The 20,823-nt window shown below is 42.4% G+C and overlaps 1 protein-coding gene across 2 annotated transcripts in view; it reads right to left on the bottom strand.

The window, feature by feature from the left end:
* Positions 1-237: 237 nt before the first annotated feature.
* Positions 238-20,823, bottom strand: part of AVIL (advillin) — a 411,867-nt gene continuing 391,281 nt past the window's right edge. For both annotated transcript variants that reach the window (XM_086965687.1, XM_086965696.1), the window contains exons 18-20: positions 20,728-20,796; positions 5,246-5,395; positions 238-758 (exon numbers count right to left, since the gene is read on the bottom strand). In XM_086965687.1, the coding sequence (XP_086821813.1) occupies positions 645-758; positions 5,246-5,395; positions 20,728-20,796 (333 nt within the window). In that variant the 3' untranslated portion in view covers positions 238-644. The remainder of the gene's footprint in view (positions 759-5,245; positions 5,396-20,727; positions 20,797-20,823) is intronic.

The following is a 20,823-nucleotide window of genomic DNA, read 5'->3' on the forward strand; positions in this document are numbered from 1 at the left end:
CCCCTATACTGTAGTTTGGCTGGCATCCAATTAAGCAGTGCTAGATGAGGCATCAAGGTGAACCAAAGTAGGCTTTAGAAATTGTCTTTTGACAAAGAATGCCTAATAGAATAATGGACGGGTCCTCTTAGGTCATATAAAAGTACCGATTGAGATCCTCAGGTTCTCCATATCTTCAGAAGGCAAACACCAGCATACTTTTAAAGCTATCATTAAATGCTCAGTTAAGTTAACAAATAGGTTCACAATATTTAATAAAAATGCTCCCTTATGTTTATTAGGACATGCTGTTAGATATTTGGCCAGACGGGAACACCTACTTTAGCATAAGAAGTGTATGAACGCTCAGGACATAAAAGGCCTTTATTAAACTTACAGTGATCTTTCAAATGTATTGCGTTAAAAAAAAGGTAATTACTTCCTAACCTAAAGCCTTTAAAATTAGCATTATCAGACATAAAATAGAATAAAATAGAATTTATATATGTCACACCTGGCTGAGAAATTATATGTCACATCTTGCTGCGGCTATAATTTTTATGCGTGTTAAGTAGTTTGGTACATTCGACCCAGAGAGCGAGCAGTTATATTTAGGCTTGGCACCATCGTGGCTTTTCAGGGTAATTTGTGGTTACAGGGACAATTCAAAAAAGTCCTTTTTCTTTCTTCAGATTCAGCTGTTTCCAGACAGGGAGGGCCACAAACTCTCCTCTTGTGATTCCAAACGCAGTGATAAAGTCTTCCTCCGAGAGGTAATTCTAAGGAAGTTAAACAAAAATGTCACTATTTACAGTTACCCAAAGCATTCATCAATTGATTTTCATCATAGTCATTCAGTTTTACTGTTATGGATATTTTATTATCCGGATAGAGATGTTTTTCACTGACTGCCTGACTAAATTGGTTTTGAAAGGATCCGTGCAGGGGTAATTTCAATTCTGAACAGTGCAAAAGTGCATTGGCAGAGAAACTAAATTAGTCCTCCTGTGAGGACTAATGCTACCATAAAAGCAGGCATAATTTCTATTGATTCCCCACTACCTTGCTACATTACTTGTCCCCATTGTGGACATTAGGTGTAACCCTTTACAACTTGTCCTTCACCATCTGTCCTCTCCCATGCTTTATGATTTTGATGTCTCAAGTACATGCACAAAGCTGAATTTAAATCATGGTTGACACTTATCAACTGTCTTTAGCTTGGTTAAATCTTCCCTCTTTTTCTCTCTTTCTGACTGTAAATCCTGATAGAAGGATTAGTGTCAACAATGCATCTCCAACTGCAGCTTCTCCTCCGCTCAGGCAGAGGAGTGTCAACCCACTGCTCTCCGAGCAGTTCATAAAGGAAAAATAAAATGCTAATTAGGCAGTGTTATTATCATTTTATTTTTCCTGCTGCAGTGAATTATGGTCATTATGTCGGGGCAAGTCTGGGCTCTGTGACGCCAGAGCACTGCGGGGTGGGGCACTCTGTAACTGCGCATGGTTGTTTGGCCGACCATCTTGGGCCGGCCACACCGTCATGAGCACTTTGTTCTCCATCAGGCTGTATTGTATAGCCTTGTGGTGAACATGCTCAGGCTCCCACTGCCTGTCTGATCGCCGAATTACAGCTCTCAGACCAATCACTTCGCTGCAAAGCAACTTTGTGATTGGGTTAGGGGAGCCTGGCTGCCTCCTGGTGCCAGTACTCCAGACAGGAAGAAGACAAGAAGGGAGGCAGCGGCCGGCCGTAGCCAGGTAAGTGTTTTTTTTGTTTGTTTTTACCTTTTTCATTCCCCTCCTCCCCCGCACAACCACCCCATCCAGTAGCAGCCACTACTGGGCTATAGGAGGAACTGGTATTTTTTGTTTGTATTTTCTTTGCTGCAAATATGACTTTTGCTCCACAAGCCAATGGATTCATTCTCGCCGAGTGGTTGCACTCGCCACCATTGTTTTCATAAATTCCTCTCCTGAAATGCAGCTAGAATACTGCCAAAGAATGATGCTGCTAGTCTTGGAACTGTCTATGCTGAAGTAAGTGCTCCTGTGCCCCACTATAATTCATATAATCAGATGCCAATGCTCTGCGACACACCCCAGGCTGCAGCCATCAGGGATATATGCTGTCCGGATGAGCTGTTGGTCAAATTCACAAAACATGTAATTTTATCTTACACCCATGAACATGCAGTTTTTCAACTTTAAAGATATTCTAATGATTCACAAAACGTGAGGCCTTCATTCTATATTCTACGTTACATTACGGTGTAATAGTAAAAACAAAATGGTTTTAAACATTGCGTTTTATACAGCACTTTTGCCGTGTTTAATGGCTCTAAAGAAGCAATGCCTCATTTACCTGGGCTTTGTGGTGCTCTGATGACTTCAGTTAGAAGCCTACATTCTATTGCCGTAATTCAAACAGAGTGGCAGGGCTCATCAGATGTCAGCCAGGAGCTTTTAACCTGCCTGGCCATTTTTCCAACTAGATTCTTACAACACCACGTTTAATTTTCCTTTGTATCTACTAAATCACAAAGTGAGGGGCCCCCCGGGGGTAGGATGTGAGGCAGATCTGCGGGGGAGAGGACAGTAAGTAGCTTAAAGAAGAAGGTAGATCTGCCCCGTGTTTGATCAGGTATAGGCTCAGTAAGAGTCCAGAATCTTCAAAAGTCACCCATTTTAGCGCTCGCCAATTACTCAAGACCGCATACAATTTAAGCAGAAGCACTTTTATAGAAAATATATCATTTTTATTCTTGATTGATTCATATATTTTTATACATAACATAATTGTACAAACTCATTTTTTTGAAAAATTATAAGATAAAAACATCTATAAATATACACAACCCGTCATCCTTCCAACATTCAAACTTCAACAAATTCATACATCGCAACCAATCATACTCATACAAGGCTCATTCAAACATTCTGCTCAGATGGACTTTGAGGTAAATTGCTCTGAGAACATCCTGAATATTCCTCTCAGCCATAGGCCGGGGATAGATCGTACAATGTTCAGGGGAGATGGTTTCAACGCCGACGCGCGTTTCGGTGCCAGGCCCCAAAGATAGGCCGCACCTTCGTCAGGGCAAGAAAGGGGAAGGAGGGGTTGTATTCTGTAGTGAAATATATCTGATATCCAAGTGCTCTTGGATTCAGCAACACCTCAGCGTATAGTCCGCTGTGGAGAAATGATGACCAATCTGCTTCGATAAATGGCACGTTTTTGGCACCTTCCTGGGGTCCTCAATAAATATTTAAGGTGGGAGGGTATGGAGATGCGATAGAATCAAAAGTTGCGTTCTTCTAGATAGCGTTTTATGGTTTGGATGATACCATAACTTGTAATCCTCTATGAGACAGGGTGTTCGGGCGCTAGATGTATCACATTCCACATCTGCATTCTCATAGAAGGGCAGGCAAAGCGGCGGTTTCACCAGGCGGTGCCCTCAAGATATGGGGGGAATGGTACAGATTCCTCTTCGTTTCACGTCCGGCAGCCGGTGGCTGAGAGGAATATGACGGGTTGTGTATATTTATAGATGTTTTTATCTTATAATTTTTCAAAAAAATGAGTTTGTACAATTATGTTATGTATAAAAATATATGAATCAATCAAGAATAAAAATGATATATTTTCTATAAAAGTGCTTCTGCTTAAATTGTATGCGGTCTTGAGTAATTGGCGAGCGCTAAAATGGGTGACTTTTGAAGATTCTGGACTCTTACTGAGCCTATACCTGATCAAACACGGGGCAGATCTACCTTCTTCTTTAAGCTAATTTTCCTTTGTAGTATGAAGCTGCTGTATGCTACTGCTAAATAATTATGTTGGTAGTTGTGTAACCTAATGCGTGATTAAGAAGATACTAAAAAAAATGCAAACTGCCACAAAAAGCGCAAAAAAGCCCCCAAAATATTGAATGCCGCTCGAAAGAAAACGATAGAAATAAGATTTTATTTTAGATTAATCCACTCTGCCTGTTCTCTGGCTCCTGTGGGTCTCTGGCTCCTGTGGGCCTCTAGCCCTAAATGCCCCCCGGATTGGCTATCTGTACATGAGGACTGCTGGGCTGGTGCCAACAACGTGCACAATTTATACATTCACTGCGAGTTTGTGATCCTGTAGTGGTGAAAAAATACCAGCTTTCGGTAATTTTTCAAATATTTGCACTGGTCAAGACAACACCTTCTCCCTAACACAACACATTATACTCTGCTCGAGTAGGTGTAGGCCAGGGAGAGATTAGTGCTGCTGCAGCATGCGATCTGTATGTGGGTTCTGCATGGCTAGCGAGTGATGTGCCTGTATGATTGAAGGGTCAGTTGCTTAACTGTGTGTGCGGGTGAGTGATGTGCATGTATGAATGAGGGTGACTAATGGTAAGACAGAGTGTAGAGTGAAGGTTGTGCCTTTGTGAGTGTTATGAATGGTGTGCCTTTGTGTGAGCCCAGAGTAAGTTGTGTGACTGTATGAGTACACAGGATGAGTGATGTGTTGTCATGAATGTGGGATGAACACTGAATGAGTAATGTGTACTAGTGAGTGGCGGATGAGTAGTATGCTTGGTGAGTGAATGGGTGAGTGAGTGAAGCAGTGTGAGCCTGGGTGAAAGGAACAATGAGTTTGTTTTAGTGCTAGTTAAGTGATGTGTCGGAGTTATCGGAGTTAGTTTAGGGAGAGTTGTATCTCTTTGTAAACCCGTTCATAACTATTTTAAAAAAAATTGTAGCAAGCTTTCTTGAAAGATAATGCTGAAAAAAATTCTCACATTTTTTTTCTCTCAAATTGTCTCGTGGGGGAAGAAATCCCACCCTGCGCTGCCCATCCATATTTGATTCATTCTCGCTCTGGTTGCACTTTATATTCAACGTAAAGGTTTCTGCCCAACCACTTTTAAAATGGCCCATCCGCCACTGAATTCCAAGCCTCGCCCTAAAATATTCCATCTGAAAATAGATGGAGAGACTGAAGAATACCATGATGACAGCTACACTTTACATTTTTGTGCACCTTTTAATCTAGCTGATATTGCAGGCACGATGCCTCATTACATCCTTCGTCAATTAACAGGTTTCTACTTGCTGGTGAGGAGATAGCATTAGGGCATGGAGTGGAAACTACAGAAAGGAAACAAGGCACTTACTTTTCTTCTGCTAATTCATGATCTCGTGAGATCTGGATCAGGAGGGTCAACCCTGGATAGCAACTGCACCACCTGGTTGACATTCCTGCTGTAAATTAAACTCTCACCTCTTTCTTAGAAGGATCAACATCTTCCGGCAGCTCGTGCTTCTGTTTCCGCAGTAGTAGGTGAAGTGGATAAGATTGGTAGCAGGTGATTCCACTGCTGCCATTGGTCTTGGCACCAGAACCGGGGCTAATGGCAGTCCCATTTAAATCCTACATGAGAAGAAGAAGAAGAGAAGAATTGTGTTGAAAATATAACCATACCATGGCCTTTAATCTGACATGCTGGGTGTTCAAATGATCTACTCCTGCTTCCAGTAGCTGAAAACATACTGTCTTGCCCTTTTAATTTGCTAAGTGATGCATGTCGTGGTCTATTGGCTCTTTCAGCTCAAGTTTTTAGTTAATATAATCTCTGCCTTTTCCACCGCCGATTGCAATTAGGCAGTGCCCAACCAAGCAGAACAAACCTAAGCACTAATCAAAGAATGTGAATTTGAGTATCAGGTCACTTCTCACCACGGTCCCGAAGAAATTTCCCTGAGCGTTTAAAGGAAATTTATTTGAGAAAAAACAGACAGCAGATTTGGGTGTTAGCAACAGCTTAACCATCACAGCCACTGTTTGGGGATAAGTGATGTAGAAGAAACTGACTCTATCCTGCGTAGAGTAATTCTAAGCTTTGATCATTCTGGCAGAATGGTTCTTATTACGAATGGACGTAGAATTCCGTTCTGCCTGTGAAGTTTTGCCTATTCTGCGAGGAGTGTCGCAAAACTCTGTGAAGTGATGCGGAGCAGAGTTTTTTCTCTCGCGTGACTCACCAATGTTGATTTATCAAGGGAGAGAGATTGCGTGCTTGACCTCCTCAGGGTAAGCATTCTCAATGTGGGCGGTTGCAGCACTTCACGGCCGCTCGCGTTGAGAAATCTGCCACTTTCTTTGAGGAAGCTGCCGCTTAAGTAAAATATCTACTCGAGCAGCAGAATGGAGCAGCGCCCTCTGGAGCAATGTGTAGAGCCATTCACAGTGGTATTACAGTTGGATACAAACTACCAGTGCTAAAAACCAGTGCAAGCAGCGTGACCTACCACATTTTGCAGCTGGTGGAACTCCGTAGAGAGTGGCAGATTTTTTTCAGCACTTTGCGAAGTTCCGCAGAGCAGAACTCCGCCAACCTCGCCTAGGCCTGGTGCTTACGCAAGAAAGGGACAGTGGAGGACAGAAACCATTAACAGTACTACTACTGAAAAAAATAGCATCATTAGAGGATTTTCTTTAAAAGCCCTGCTTGAAAGAGGTGTACAACAACCTTGTTGCGGTATTTTTTAAATGTTCAACGATTTAGACTCCACAGATAAAGCCAAAGTAGGAATGGCATAAATGTTGCAAAAGCAGCTTTTGACCTGACCACAGTGCGATGTGCAATACCTTTCTGAAAGTGGCCCGTCATTTTGGCCAAACCAAAAACTAGATGGAGATTTGGCTGATGTTTATAGCATTACTATTGTTATTCTCATTTCACCTCCAGCATAAAGTGAAAGCATGTGATGCTACAATCTTTCAATCACCTTCTCTTCCAACAGCAGGCTCATAAGAAAAACTTTGGGCTACTGCACGTAATTATTATTATTTGTTTTTTACAACAAAAGCACTGACAAAGCCTACTTTGAGGTTTATGTAAAAGAGTATTAACCTAACTCTAGACCACAGTTTCATTTCGGAACAAACAATGTATCACCAGCTCTGCAGTGAAAGTAAATCATAGAACCATGCTGGAAAGGAGGAGTCTTGAAAACTAACCAGGGCTTTTTGACAAAAAATCAGATAAACCAAACCTTGATCATGACCGCCGTGTATGGTGTTCTTTCTGGTGCGTTGTTGATGGATTCTCGTGTGAGGAGTTTTGAGTCCAAGAGACACTTGAGTGTTTGAAATAGTTTGAAGAGTGCATTGGTTTCAGTATAAAAGCTTAAGAATCGTACATTGGTGCTAGAAAATTAATTTAAAGATGCGTGGGATGAGAGCACAAAAGACATTTGCGCATTCCTGATCCACTTAGCCTTTTTTTTTCTTCAAAATTGGTGAAAAGAGAATTTCAGTCTTTCTCTGAACCAAAAGACACAACACTGAGTTTGAAAGCAGAAATCACTAGGCCACGACGAAAAGCATGTCAATAGTTGCTCAGAGTGATATTATTGTAGTAATTGTTTGACACAAGAACTGGATGGCCCAGTGATCTGGCACCACTTTAAATAGCCTTTCACCTCTAGGTAAGTTTAAAACCTGAGGTGAAAACTGTCACAGTTATTGTTGGTTAAAATCATTTTTGTTTAGTAACATGAATATTTTGCATGTGAAACAATGCTGCAATGTACAGAATTATGTTTTCTTGACATAGTGTGGCTCACTGGTTAGAGGCGGCAGACCCGAGAGCAGAGGACGGCCCGGGACCAGGGTTCGATTCCCGGCGCGGCAGGTTTCTGGACCAGGGTCAGCGGACTCGATAATTCTCTCGCCTCGGTGCCCACTCTGATCAGCGATCACACTCGGCAACTCTGGGCATTAGCTTGCCTCATCTTCACTAACGGCCCCACCAGACCGCCGGGGATGCCTGGTCTCACCCTGGAGATACCCATTACGGGACCATCTCTCAGGGAAGCCAGGAAGGGTTTCACAGCGGTCGAAGCGCCTTGGGACCCTCCGGGTAAGTAGTGCGCTATATAAAATGCCTATACAAACAAGGCATCAATAAGGCTTCGACTCCATATTGAATTTCAAAATGCCCGTGTTTTCATAGAGGTTTCCTTTTCTCATTGACACTACACATAGCAAAACGTGCACTGATGCTTTGTGATAACACGCTGTTTTGGAGAGCCTCGGAGGACGTTTTCTTATTATGTTTCTCTCCGAGGGCTCTTCCAGCCCTATTCATACCTGAGACTTTCATTGTGTATTTTAACTAGATTTGTCCTGTAGCTTCCGATGACATTAGGTCAAAAGGAGTTTTTTATAATTCATGTGAAGGGCTAGGGCGAGAATAGTGACACTATATGGCATTGTATTCATTTTATATTTTGATTTGTCAATTTGTGATACATTTGATCACTCTGTGCTGACCTTTGGATTTTCATTGATATTCATTCTAGAAATCTCTATAAAAAGGACACTTCTGGGGGTGAGGCAGGTCTCTTCCCTGAGCCTCTAGTGATGCTGCCTGCTTTCATATTGATTTGCTGCATATTCTGGACTTATGTTTTCAGATTTTGCTCATGCTGCACTTATTATATAGAAGGCTGAAAGCATTCATGTAGTAGCATAGCCTTTATGGCAAATGATTTCAAAGCCTATGCCAAATCCCGATGATTGATTTATTATGCATTTTGACTGATTTCGAGACTAACTATGTTTTAGTCTTCTCTATTGCACTTTAATATTTTTAATAAACGTTCATGATTCCTAACTTACTCATCTCATGCTTTTTTGAGTCTCAAGGCTTATTAATTAATTGTTATTTGTGTAAGGCTCCCTGTTTCCTATTTTTACTGATTTTACAGATACAGACCGAAAACATTTATTTTCTTGTCTATGTTTATTTTTAAATGTGGATAAAAACACAAATTGTGTTGCCTTTTGAGTAATTCTAAATACTGAAATTTTAGTAAAGAGGCTTTAACAGAAGTAGATATGCACAAGGTTGATTCTGAAATTCGCATATTTTCTTATAAGTGCATTGATTTATCTTTTGCAGGTGTTTACAGCATTGAAACCTGGTCCGCATTCATGCATAAGTGCATATTTTACGTTTAAATAAATGTGGAAATATACTAATTTCAGCTTCATTTTTCCACAAAACCCAAAAGAGATATGGATAAATACAAATGAAATGAGCAAAAAATAAATATGGATAAATACAGACGGAAATGTAAAAAAAATACCATAAAACCCTGGAGCCCTAATTGTAATGCTGTTTTGAATTTTATATTAAGGGGTAAATGTCCTCATCTATTCTTGAGAACAACACTGCCCCCAATCCTGCATATGCGCTTCATTTCTATCTTATCAGATTACCTGACACAGCCTCAACAGTTTTGAACACCAACATATTGACTTACTGTGCTTGATTGATAATCTCTATGCACCAAACCCTCAGTCCACTTCCCAAAAGGCCAGTGCCTACTTCACCCTCATTCACCATCTTAATTGGGAGTAATCTTCACAGATCTGGATGCAAAAATAAAGATGTTTTTAAGGAGAATAATTAATCTTTCTCATGGTCCCTGATGCTTTGACTGCTCCCAAGCTGTTACAGCAATGAGCGGCCCTCATCGGCAGACACCCAGTGCAGTAGCTTTCAAACAGATGAGCTCTACGTAGCCCCAGAGTTCCATTTGAGCTATTTAAGATAGGCCACATATATTATCTCTCAAAACTCCTACTGAAAAATATTTTGGTCTTTAACGTTCAGCCATTATCCATTGTCACAGCTGAGAGAGATATCTTCCAGGATCTCAGTGTGGCAGGTATTTTTAGGATCCCAGTGAGGGATGCTACCTCTTTTGTTTCTCTGGTCTTATGTTGGAGATAGACACCCTCTTCAACACAAGTAGTGATATTTACTGGTCAAGTTTGATTTTCACCTGGCCAGTGTAAACTAAGTCTACAGTTTCTGATTTTAAAATTGAGTCATGCCAGTGGTCTGGAAGTGGGAGATCTCTGTATTTCCACAGAAACATCCACAGCATTGTGTCAACTCCGCCCTCTGGACAGCCCTGTTGTCAATAACCAGATAGTCCAGCCTCTGTAACCATTCAATTTTGGCCTTTTCATTTGGCGGTAAAGTCACTTGTTGAGCTATTTTGTTCCTTATACTTTCCTGCTGGGAATTCTTCATATCTAGTCAGGTCTGTTTACAAGGCCACCATACACTGCCTTTCTGGGTCGTTGCTAGATCTCCAGCTTACAACCTTTCAGTGGAGCATTTATCTTTTATTAAATTTCATCATTAAGAGCCACAAAAGACTTCCATAGATTTCTTTGGTTTAAAATATAACTTTCAACTACAGAGATCAAAAGTAATCTCACATTGACTTGTCTTGAAAATCTCTGGGATCCCATCCGTTCACTTCCTGTGCCGTGACTGGAACACCTACACACCTGAGTGCTTCTCTGAATATTTTTTGTCTTGGAAGAATGAATCATCCCACCAGACACTTTTCCTCAATACTGAATTGCATTTTCATGTCACAGGAGTCATTGTCCTTGAGTTTAAGCATGGCAATATAAACACTTATGAAAAGGATAATGAAACTTACCCAGTAAGCATCTGTTCTTGGCATGCAGAGCTGTAGATTCACATGTTTTGTATATTCCTGCCATCTAGTGTTGGGTCCGGATGTTTGCACGTTGGTTTTCTTCAAAGAAGTGTTTCCAGTCTCAAGGTAGGTGACTCCTCCTTTCTGTAATGGTTTGCATGAGTAACGACTCCATTGTTAGATTGTTTTGCCTCAGAGGGTGAGAATGGAGTTAGTGAGTAAAGAATAGAGATGTCCATGGGTATGTATATAGAGTAAGAGAGAGAACTGCAATAGGTACAGGTACCTGTGGAGGCGGGTGGGCACATCTGAATCTACAGCTCTACATGCCAAGAACAGATGCTTACTGGGTAAGTAACATTATCAGTTAGAGGCATGTGAGCTGTAGATCACATGCTTTGCATAGATTATACAGCAGTATTCTCCCAAAGCGGTGGCTAACCTGTAGCTGTTGGAGTTGTCTGAAATAGTGTTCTAAGTACTGCCTGGCCCACATTTGCTTATTGTCTCGCTAACACATCTACACTATAGTGTTTGGTGAATGTGTGCGGTGTAGACCATGTTGCAGCTTTACACATATCAACTATGGGGATGTTTTCTAAGAAAGCCATAGTAGCCCCTATTTTGCAAGTGGAATGCTCTAAAGGGTATTGTTAAAGTTCTCTTGGCTTTAGCATAACAAGTTTGAATGCATTTAACAATCCATCTGGCAATACCTGACTTGGATATGGGATTGCCCTTATGTGGTGGTGCAAAAGCGACAAAAAGTTGTTTAGTCTTACGAAATGATTTTGTTCTTTCAATATAATATAAAAGGGCACTTCTGACATCTAAGGTGTGTAGAGCTCATTCTGCCACAGAATCAGGTTGAGGAAAGAATACTAGTAATTCAACTGACTGATTGATTTGAAAGGCAGATACTACCTTAGGGAGAAATTTGGGGTTAGCACGAAGAACTATTTTATTTCTGTGAAGAAGGAAAAAGGGTTTTTCTATAGTTAGTGCCTGTAGTGCACCCACTATCCTCAGTGAATTGATTGCAATGAAGAAAGCAGTTTTCCAGGAGAGAAACTGTGGCTCACATTTGTGCATGGGTTCAATAGGTGGGCCCATTTATCTTGTGAGGACTATGTTAGGATTCCACACTGGAGCAGGTGGATTTTTCGGTGGTATATCTCTTTTGAGTCTTCCCATGAAAGGTTTGATTACTGGCACTCTGAAAAGCAATAAATGTAGCCTATTTTGTAGATACGCAGCTAATGCAGCAAGATGTAGTCGGATAGAAGTGTAAGCTAATCCTGACTGCTGCAAGTGTAACAGGTAACAAATGATATTTTGTATTGAAGCATCAAGAGGGTGGATGTTGCTGTTATTGCAATATATCCAAAACGTTTCTATTTGGCTGCATAACAGGCTCTTGTAGTAGGCCTTCTGGCCTCTCTGATGATGTTCATACAGTCTGGTAGGAGATTTAGATAACCCAACTCTATGACTTCAGGAGCCAGATTGCGCGGTTCAGTTGTTTAGGATCTGGGTGTCTGATTTCTCCATGGCTCTGTGTGAGGAGACTGGATGTGAGGTGCAGCTTTTGATGTGGAACTAGTGAAGAATGGTTGACGGGCCCATGTGGGAGCTACTAGGATCAGTGTGAGGGATGTTTGCCTGAGTTTCTGAACCACTAATGGAATGATTGGTAGAGGCGGAAAAGCGTAGGCAAATATCCCTGACGAGTTCATCCATAGTGCATTGCCTTTGGAGAGCGGGTGTGGGTACCTGGAGGCAAAGTTTGGGCAGTTTGCTTTTCAGTGTGTGGCGAAAAGATCTATTTAAGGAACTCCCCAGCTTTAAAAGTCTGGAAGGATGAAGTTCCCATTCATGTATTTGCTGTCTCTGTTGAGGAGATCGGCAATCTGATTGTTCACTCCTGGGAGGGGTTCTGCTAGGAGATATATTTTGTGGTGAATAGTCCGCCTCCAAATGTCTTGGGCCAAGTGTGACAGTTGGAGAGAGTGTCCCCACCCCCTGTTTTTGTATGTAATACACAGATGTCATGTTGTCGGTACAAACTAAGACAGCTTTGCCGACCAGGTGAGTCTGATATGCTCTGAGTGCTAGAAAGACTGCTAGCTGCTCTAGATGGTTTATGTGCAGAGATTTTTGCTGTTGACTCCACAGGCCTTGCACTGTGTGGTGCTGAAGATGAGTCCCCCAGCCTGTGAGGGACACGTCCGCTGTTATCATTGTCTGTTTAACTGGGTCCATGAAGGGTCGTCCTTTTAATATATTTTGAGTGTTCCACCACTGCAGAGAGCGATGAGTATGTCCGCTTACCAACACTAGATCGGTTAACAGACCTTGCGATTGGTTCCACTGACTCGCTAAGCATTCTTGTAGGGGACGCATGTGAAGCCTGGCATGGGGAACGGTCATGATACAAGATGCCATCATTCCCAGTAGCAATATTTCAACAAACAAAATACCTCTGACACCATGGATCACGATAATTTTTCTGCCACAATAGTCCCTTTTATTGACTCTGGGTTTTCATTCTTATTTTATCTTTTTTCTTCAAAAACTTGTTTTCATTTCAGAATCCCTTCACCTTGTACATAACAAAATCTCTTCAGTATTTCAAAAAAAAGAAATGACATTTATATAAGAAACACATATACACAATATATGACTAACTTGACGGACTTCTACTTATTTACACATTTACACATAAATATACATAGATACATTCATGTGTTCCTATTTACCATATAGTGTTTCATTTACTTCATACACTGGAATACATTTTTCACTTATGTAACACCTTTTTTGTGGTTTAGTGGATTCACACACTGGGGTAATATCAAGACTTTATAAGTTCCTAGTTCTCTTCGTGTCCTACTTTTAGGTGGAGTGATGGAACCGCATGCCCCTCGGTTCTCTGCACTGTCCATTATTGAGGTCCTACAAGGTCCTACAAAAGGGTCCTACAAAGGGTCAGAGACTATTTTACAGCTTTTATAGATGAGCCAGACTACTTAAGCTCTACTGGCTGAAGGCAGCAGCGTCTTTTATTGTCATGTTTGCTCTGAGCCGCAATGTGAGCCGACGCGTTTCGACCTTATAAACGTGGGGCCAACACACTTTATTTATAAGAAGGTCTTCATCAGGGCTGGTTTTGATATAGGTAGGACATCTTTGACCTGTATAAAATGACAATAGGACTACTTTTAGTGTGTGCTCATAATCGTTATGATCATGAATATTCATGTTTTTTTAGTGCTCTACGTACCGTCTTCTAATGCAGTGGTAGTTGCAGTAGCTTTCTACCTGTTTGAATAAAATTAAAACAACATCTCAGTGATGTGTCATCTTTCTTTATTCAGTCCCAGCTTTAAAGGTAACTAGCCATGCACCTACCAAGTCTCTTGTAATTGGGGAGGCAAATGATCTTAATTTGCCATGGCGGGAGTTCCGTTGCTTGGTGGATGTTACTGATGTTAGTGGGATAAAAAGAGCACCTCATTATGACTGTTGCCCTTGAACGGAAACTGGCATTTCTTAACTTAAGCATACTCGTCAGAGTGAATGGTGTGAAGTTATTCAAACTTATTAGATGCATGCGAAAAGGTGAAGAGTGTTCTCGTGCTCGAGAAATGAAACAGTGTCCATGCTTTTCATGGTGCTCAAGAACTATCTCGGGGGTTCCCCCGTACTAGCAGATGTTTATGTTACACCGTTGTGGGCTTTAGGTGCAAGACTTTACTGAAACATGCTTCCAGGCATTCATAGGATTGATACCTTTTTTTTTAAGTTTCCTCGTCTTCGGATTCTGGTTCTCGCGTCCATCTGTAGATCACCGAACTCTAGGAATGGGTTGGCGTTCCGGGTTGATTTATTTCCTGTCCGCCACCGCCACTGCCTTGCGTGTGACGTCGTTAAGTGGAGCGACGTCGTCATGCCGATACTTCCTGGTTTCTTATGTCACATGACTTTAGTTTAACGCATGTGTGTTACTCCTTGTGTCCTTGTAGTTCGTTGTTACAAGGCCGGTCCTTCCTTGTAATACGTGCCTATCGTCATTTGTATTTTTAAATGTTGCATATACAAATCGCTCCTCTTTGTATATTATTGTGGCGATGTGTGCCTGATTTATACATTTAGCTCATCCATTGTATATTAGATTTTTTGGGAGCCTCCATTATTAAAGACAAACGGTGGAAATAGGGGGAAAAATTCATTTATCCGCAGTTTGTAAGTTCAGACATTTCGTTAAGGCCATTTTCAGTCGTACCCAAGAACATGATGGAGTAGTCTGGCTCATCTATAAAAGCTATAAAATAGTCTCTGACCCTTAGTAGGACCTTATTAATAGACAGTGCAGAGAACCGAGGGGCATGCGGTTCCAGCACTCCACCTAAAAGTAGGACACAAATAGAACTAGGAACTTATAAAGTGTTGATATTACCCCAGTGTGTGAATCCACTAAACCACAAAAAAGGTGATACATAAGTGAAAAATGTATTCCAGTGTATGAAGTAAATGAAACACTATATGGTATATAGGAACACATGAATGTATCTATGTCTATTTATGTGTACATGTGTAAATAAGTAGAAGTCCGTCGAGTTATTCATATATTGTGTATATGTGTTTTTTATATAAATGTCATGTCTTTTTTTTTTAAATACTGAAGAGATTTTGTTATGTACAAGGTGAAGGGATTCTTAAATGAAAACAAGTTTTTGAAGAAAAAATATAAAATAAGAATGAAAGCCAAGAGTCAATAAAAGGGACTATTGTGGCAGAACATTTAGCGTCATCTATGGTGTCAGATGTATTTTGTTTGTTGAAATATTAGTACATTGATTCTCCCCTTAATCAAATCATTCCCCTAAGTTAGATATCCATCATTCCCAGTAGTTGCATATACATTTGAGCTGGAAGAGAGTGATTGGACTGAAACTGGAGAACTAGTGCCTGAATGTTGCAAATTCAGGCTGCATTGGGAAAGGCGAGAGTCTTTTGAGTATCTAAAGTGGCTCCTAGGTAATTTTGAGTGTTGGAAGGTTGTAGATGTGATTTCAACACATTGACTGTGAACCCCAGTTGGTGCAGTAACTGTAGTGTCATGTGAGTATGTTGGAGACACTTTGGATACGTACTGGCTTTGATGAGGCAGTCATCCAAGTAGGGGAAGACATGAATGTGTTGTCCTCTTAGTTGAGCAGCGACTACTGCCAGACATTTTATAAAGACTCAGGGAGCAGTGGTGACCTTGAAGGGGAGTACCTTGAACTGGTAATGTTGTCCCACTACCACAAATCTGAGAAATTTGCAATGAACGGGAGGTATTGTAATATGAAAATAGGCGTCCTTTAATTCTAGGGTAGAGCGAAAGTCACCCTGTTGCAGGAGTGGGAGCACTTGTTGAAGTGTTTCTATGTGAAAATGGTCTGACTGTATTTAAAGATTTAATTCTCTGAGGTCCAAGATTGGTCTGAGAGAACCGTCCTTTTTGGGTATGAGAAAGTAAAACGAGTATTCATCCGACCCGTGGAAGTGTGGTGGTACGGGCTCTATAGCCCCTTTTAAAAGGAGAGACTGAATCTCCTGTTTGAGGAGGCGTAAGTGATCCGGTGACAGTTTGTGTGAAAGTGGAGGATTATTGGTGAACTCCAGGCAAAAACCAGAACAGATAATTTCCAGTACCCATTTGTCTGTAGTTATGGATTGCCAGACGGGTAGGAAATGTGAAAGGCGCCCCGACAGGTGTTAAATGGTCAGGTGGACGTGTAGGCAAGTCACTGTTTGGTGTCTGTTTGGGGTCTGAGGGAGAGGCGCGTGTATTGGAGCCTCTACCTCTCCCTTTGCCATTGTTGCCTCTGTAACCATCTCTGAAGTAACTCTTATAGGCAGAGGGTTTATTGTTGCCTTTGTAGGTGGTGGTGGCAGTATCTGAGAAGGTAATATTGGATCCTCTGCGGTAGAAGTAGCGCTGAAAGGAACCATGTCTGGGGTTAATTGAAGGGCTCCCATAGATTTGTCCACTTCTAAGTCCTTCTTCATTTTTTCTAGTGAGGAATGTCACAGGGCCAAAGAGGTGTTCCTTGTCAAATGGTGTGTTCAGGATAGATGTTTGAACCTCTGGTTTGAATCCTGAAATACGTAACCAGGCATGCCTTCTTAAAAGGAAGCTGGTGTTGACAGCTCTGGCTGCAGTGTCTGCAGCATCTAGGGAGCACCTGATAGAAATATTGGAAATGAGCTGTCCCACCCACACTGGATCTTGTGCCTTGGACTTGTGCTCATTATGTAGAAATTGTAGCAACTGCTCCATTTCATCCCAATGTGCCCTGTCATACCTAGATAATGGTGCTTGTGTATTGGAGATGTGCCAAATGTTCGCAGCCTGGGAACCTACTCTTTTCCACGAAACATCTAGCAGTTTAGATCCTTTGTCTTGGGGTGGAGCATCTCCTGTTGTTTGTGAATTGGCTCTTTTGAAGGCCTGACAAAGATTAAATCAGGCTCCCCAGCTGATCCTTTTCCCCTCGAGCCTGTACTAAGCTCATGCCTCAATTTGCCAATGTCCTAACTCAAATCTTTAACATGTCGCTAAAGCAAGCCAAGGACCCCTGAGATGGAAACAGGCTCAAATCAAGCCCATCCTTAAGAAACCTTCAGCTGACCCCAACCTTCCGGCCAACTATCACCCAATCTCCCTCTTACCTTACTTTGGGAAGGTGCTCGACCACCTTGTCAACAAACGGCTAACTGTCCATCTGGAGAAACACGGTCTACTTGACCCCTCGCAATCTGGCTTTCGGGCCTCCCACAGTACGGAGACTGCTGTCGTTGAGATTGTCGACAATATAAGGCTTATCCTGCAAAAAAAGGAATCAGCAGTCCTGGTTCTCTTAGATCTGTCTGCTGCCTTCGATACCATCTCCCACAGCATTCGGAAACATTGACTGTGGGAGGTGGGTATCAGAGGGAAAGCCTTTGCCTGGATTAAGAGCTATCTGGCTGACAGGTCCACCACCATGGTTGTTGACACAATAACCTCTTGTAGTTATCCTGTAACTGTTGGGGTTCCTCAGGGTTCAATACTCAGCCCTATGTTGTTTAACCTTTACCCAACTCCCTTAGCTGGGATCATTAGAGCACACAGCTTTCAGACCGTGTCATATGACGATACCCAACTGTTGGTCACCTGTGACTCTGACCACGTCGGCATCCGATCTCGCTTTAAGACCTGTATGGCCCAAATTAACGAATGGATGAGTACAAACAAGCTACAATTAAACAGCAGCAAATCTGAAATTAACTTGTTTGCAAGGGCCGAGGAATTCTGGTTGCCAGATTGGTGGCCCCCATAATTAGGTACGTGTCCCCCTTCAAAGCCAACAGTACGAAACCTGGGGATCACCGTTGACAGTTTCCTGGTCTATGAAACCCCATGTCAATCAGGTTTTGGGGGTCTGTTACGGGATCTTGCATAATCTCCGCAAGATTTTCAAATGGCTACCCATTGAAGCAAGGAAACTGCTGGTGCAGGGTCTCGTCATTAGCCGTTTAGATTACGGAAAGGCTCTGCTTAAAGCCCTAAATGAAGATCTGCTTTCCAAGCTCCAGATTCTCCAGAATACTGCAGCTAGGTTGATCCTTAGTCTTCCACGGAGAGCCCCATCCACCCATAATCTTCAAACCCTCCATTGGCTCCCGAGTTGACAAAGATGTCAATTTAAAATCCTAAGTCTTGTCCACAAGACAATGTATGGTGCAGGCCCATACTACTTAAAAAAAAACTTAAATGGTACCTACCTGGTAGATCATTAAGGTCAGGCTCTAAATCATATCTTGTTCAGCCCCGTATTCGAACCTCACGCAACGGAGGTCGCACTTTCTCATACCTCGCCCCCTTGTTATGGAATAAATTACCCGAACACATTTCATCCATAATTGATCACAAATGTTTCCGTAAAAAACTTAAAACCTGGCTTTTCCCTCACTAGCCTACTAGTCTCGGATTGCTAGCACCATGAGACATCACTATGAGTTGCGGGCTATACAAGAATGTTTGTCATTTGGCATTTGTGTGTGTTGGAAACTACCAAGGAATCCAATGATAACTGCTCCCTTATGTATGCTGGATCTGATGGTGCTGGCTTATACTTCTTGTTTAACCTAGTGGTGAGAATACGTGCCCTGACAGGATCATTAAAAATATAATTTATGTGTCTGTTCATACCCTTGAGCATAGGGAGTGTGTGTGAGGACTTTTGTGTACTACTAAGAATCTCGAAAAGGAAATCCTCTTCCAGGGATTCCTTATGCAGCTGAACCGCATGATAGTTAGCAGATCTACCCAACAGTTCTATGTATCCTACCCTGTCGTCCGTAGGAGAAGGCTTAGTAGGATCATGGATCATGGATCATGGATCCGGATCATTCCCAGTGGGGCAATTGGTGTTGTAATCTGTCCAGGGATCTGCAGGCATTGGTTCATTGTTCCCAGCCCCATCCCCACCATCTTGCTCTTTAGGTGTATGTGCTGGTGATTGCTCAGGTGAAATTAGTAATGGGTGAAACTGAGAAGGGGGTGATAAAAGAGGATGAGAAGGATTAGTTCCGACATATTTCCTTTTTAAAGGAATGTGGTAGACCTCTTCTGTCTCAGGTTTGTGTTTTATTGTCACCTTTGTGGTAATATGTCCAGTTGTTGGGTGAATGTATAGCTCCCGCTGTTTCAGATCCAGTTTGGAGGGCGGAGCATCGAAATGTTGCTCTTTGGATGGAATCGGCACATCCGTTTATTTCGGTACCAAAGGCGTCGATGCCAGGGATTTGAGTGCCACGGATTTGGGATCCGAAGACGTTTTCGGTGTCAAAGGGGGTGGAGCAGAACCTGTCTTTGACTTCAATCCCGAAGGTTTCAGCTCAGTGCTCATTTTCTAATGGTCCTGTTCGGAGCTGGAGGCTTTTGGGTATGTTTCGGTGCTGAGACAGAGGGCAGGGCGTTGGAAACATTTTCTCGGTGCCGACCGTGGCCTGGAGGCAGGGGTTGGACCAGAGCCTTCTTCTTGGGATGAGGTGGACTTTGGGGCAAGAGAGCATCTGTACTCACAGTACGCTGCCCTTGTGGGATGTATTTGTCCCTCTCGGAGCCGTAGTCAGAGATGGAGATCGGGTCTTGTTCCTCCTCAGCTCCCATGGCATCTCTGGCCTCTTGTTCTGAATCTTCTCCAAAGAGGTCCGGAATGGAACTTGTGTGTTTGGCTCTGCATGTTGTGCCCGACGGTCGCGAGGCGTTTTCTTTGATCGGAAACCTTTTCACGCGTCACAGTCCTGTTCGCTGTGCTCCGGAGAAAAGCACAAGTTGCACAGTTCATGTGAGCCGGTGCGCGGAAACTTCACATGGCACTGAGGGCAGAATTTAAATGGTGTCCGTTCCATCTATTGGGAGGAGTACTGATGCGGTTAGACCGGACGGCCGTCCACGACCTACCCGATCGAAAGAGGGTTTTTCCCGTAAATACGAAACGCGGAGAATGGGATTACGCGATCAAAAACAATACAGTCAAGGGTGAGTGTCTTGCACAATGAGGGAAACCGGAGAAATGGTGTCAAACTGGAGCGCAGCAATTCACGTCCGCACCCGATGGCAGAAAAAAACAATCTAACAATGGAGTTGATGCCCATGCGCACTCTCACTGAAAGGAGGAGTCACCTATCTCGTGACTGGAAAGACTTCTTTGAAGAAAAACAACTTGCAAACATCTGGACTAAACACTAGATGGTAGGAGTATGCAAAGCACGTGATCTACAGCTCACATGCCTCGAACATTAATTTTCTTCAAAATGTGTAGGCATCAAATGATAGGACTTGTCTTCACCTAACGTTGTTGGAAGAGCTTCTTTGGCAACTTTGCACTATTTAGAAGTCTAGCTTCAACTTACATTAGTCATCTAACTTCTGATAGCAATTCGTCAATGGTATACTTACTTTGTTTAGTGTAGTAAATTCACAGCTGTAAGTCTGCTGATGGGCGCACTAAAGTACACACAAAAGTGATGGATGGAATGCTTGAATAAATCTCAGCCAATGGTAATTACTCAGGGCCCCATCCCAGTCCATTGTTATTTTCCACACCATGCCACCTCAGTTTGAACCCAGCCACATGCAAAACAGTCTTGGGCCTGCTATACTTAGTTTGTTTAATGTAGTAAACTCACCGCCGTGATTCTGCTGATGGCTGCAGCATCGCCAAGCTCCATCTTCAGCTGTTCATAGCTTTTTCCTCCCTGGAAAGAGGATGGAAAGTAAAAGAG

The sequence above is a fragment of the Lissotriton vulgaris genome, chromosome 1_1 (assembly GCF_964263255.1).
Source record: "Lissotriton vulgaris chromosome 1_1, aLisVul1.2, whole genome shotgun sequence".
Lineage (NCBI taxonomy): Eukaryota > Metazoa > Chordata > Amphibia > Caudata > Salamandridae > Lissotriton > Lissotriton vulgaris.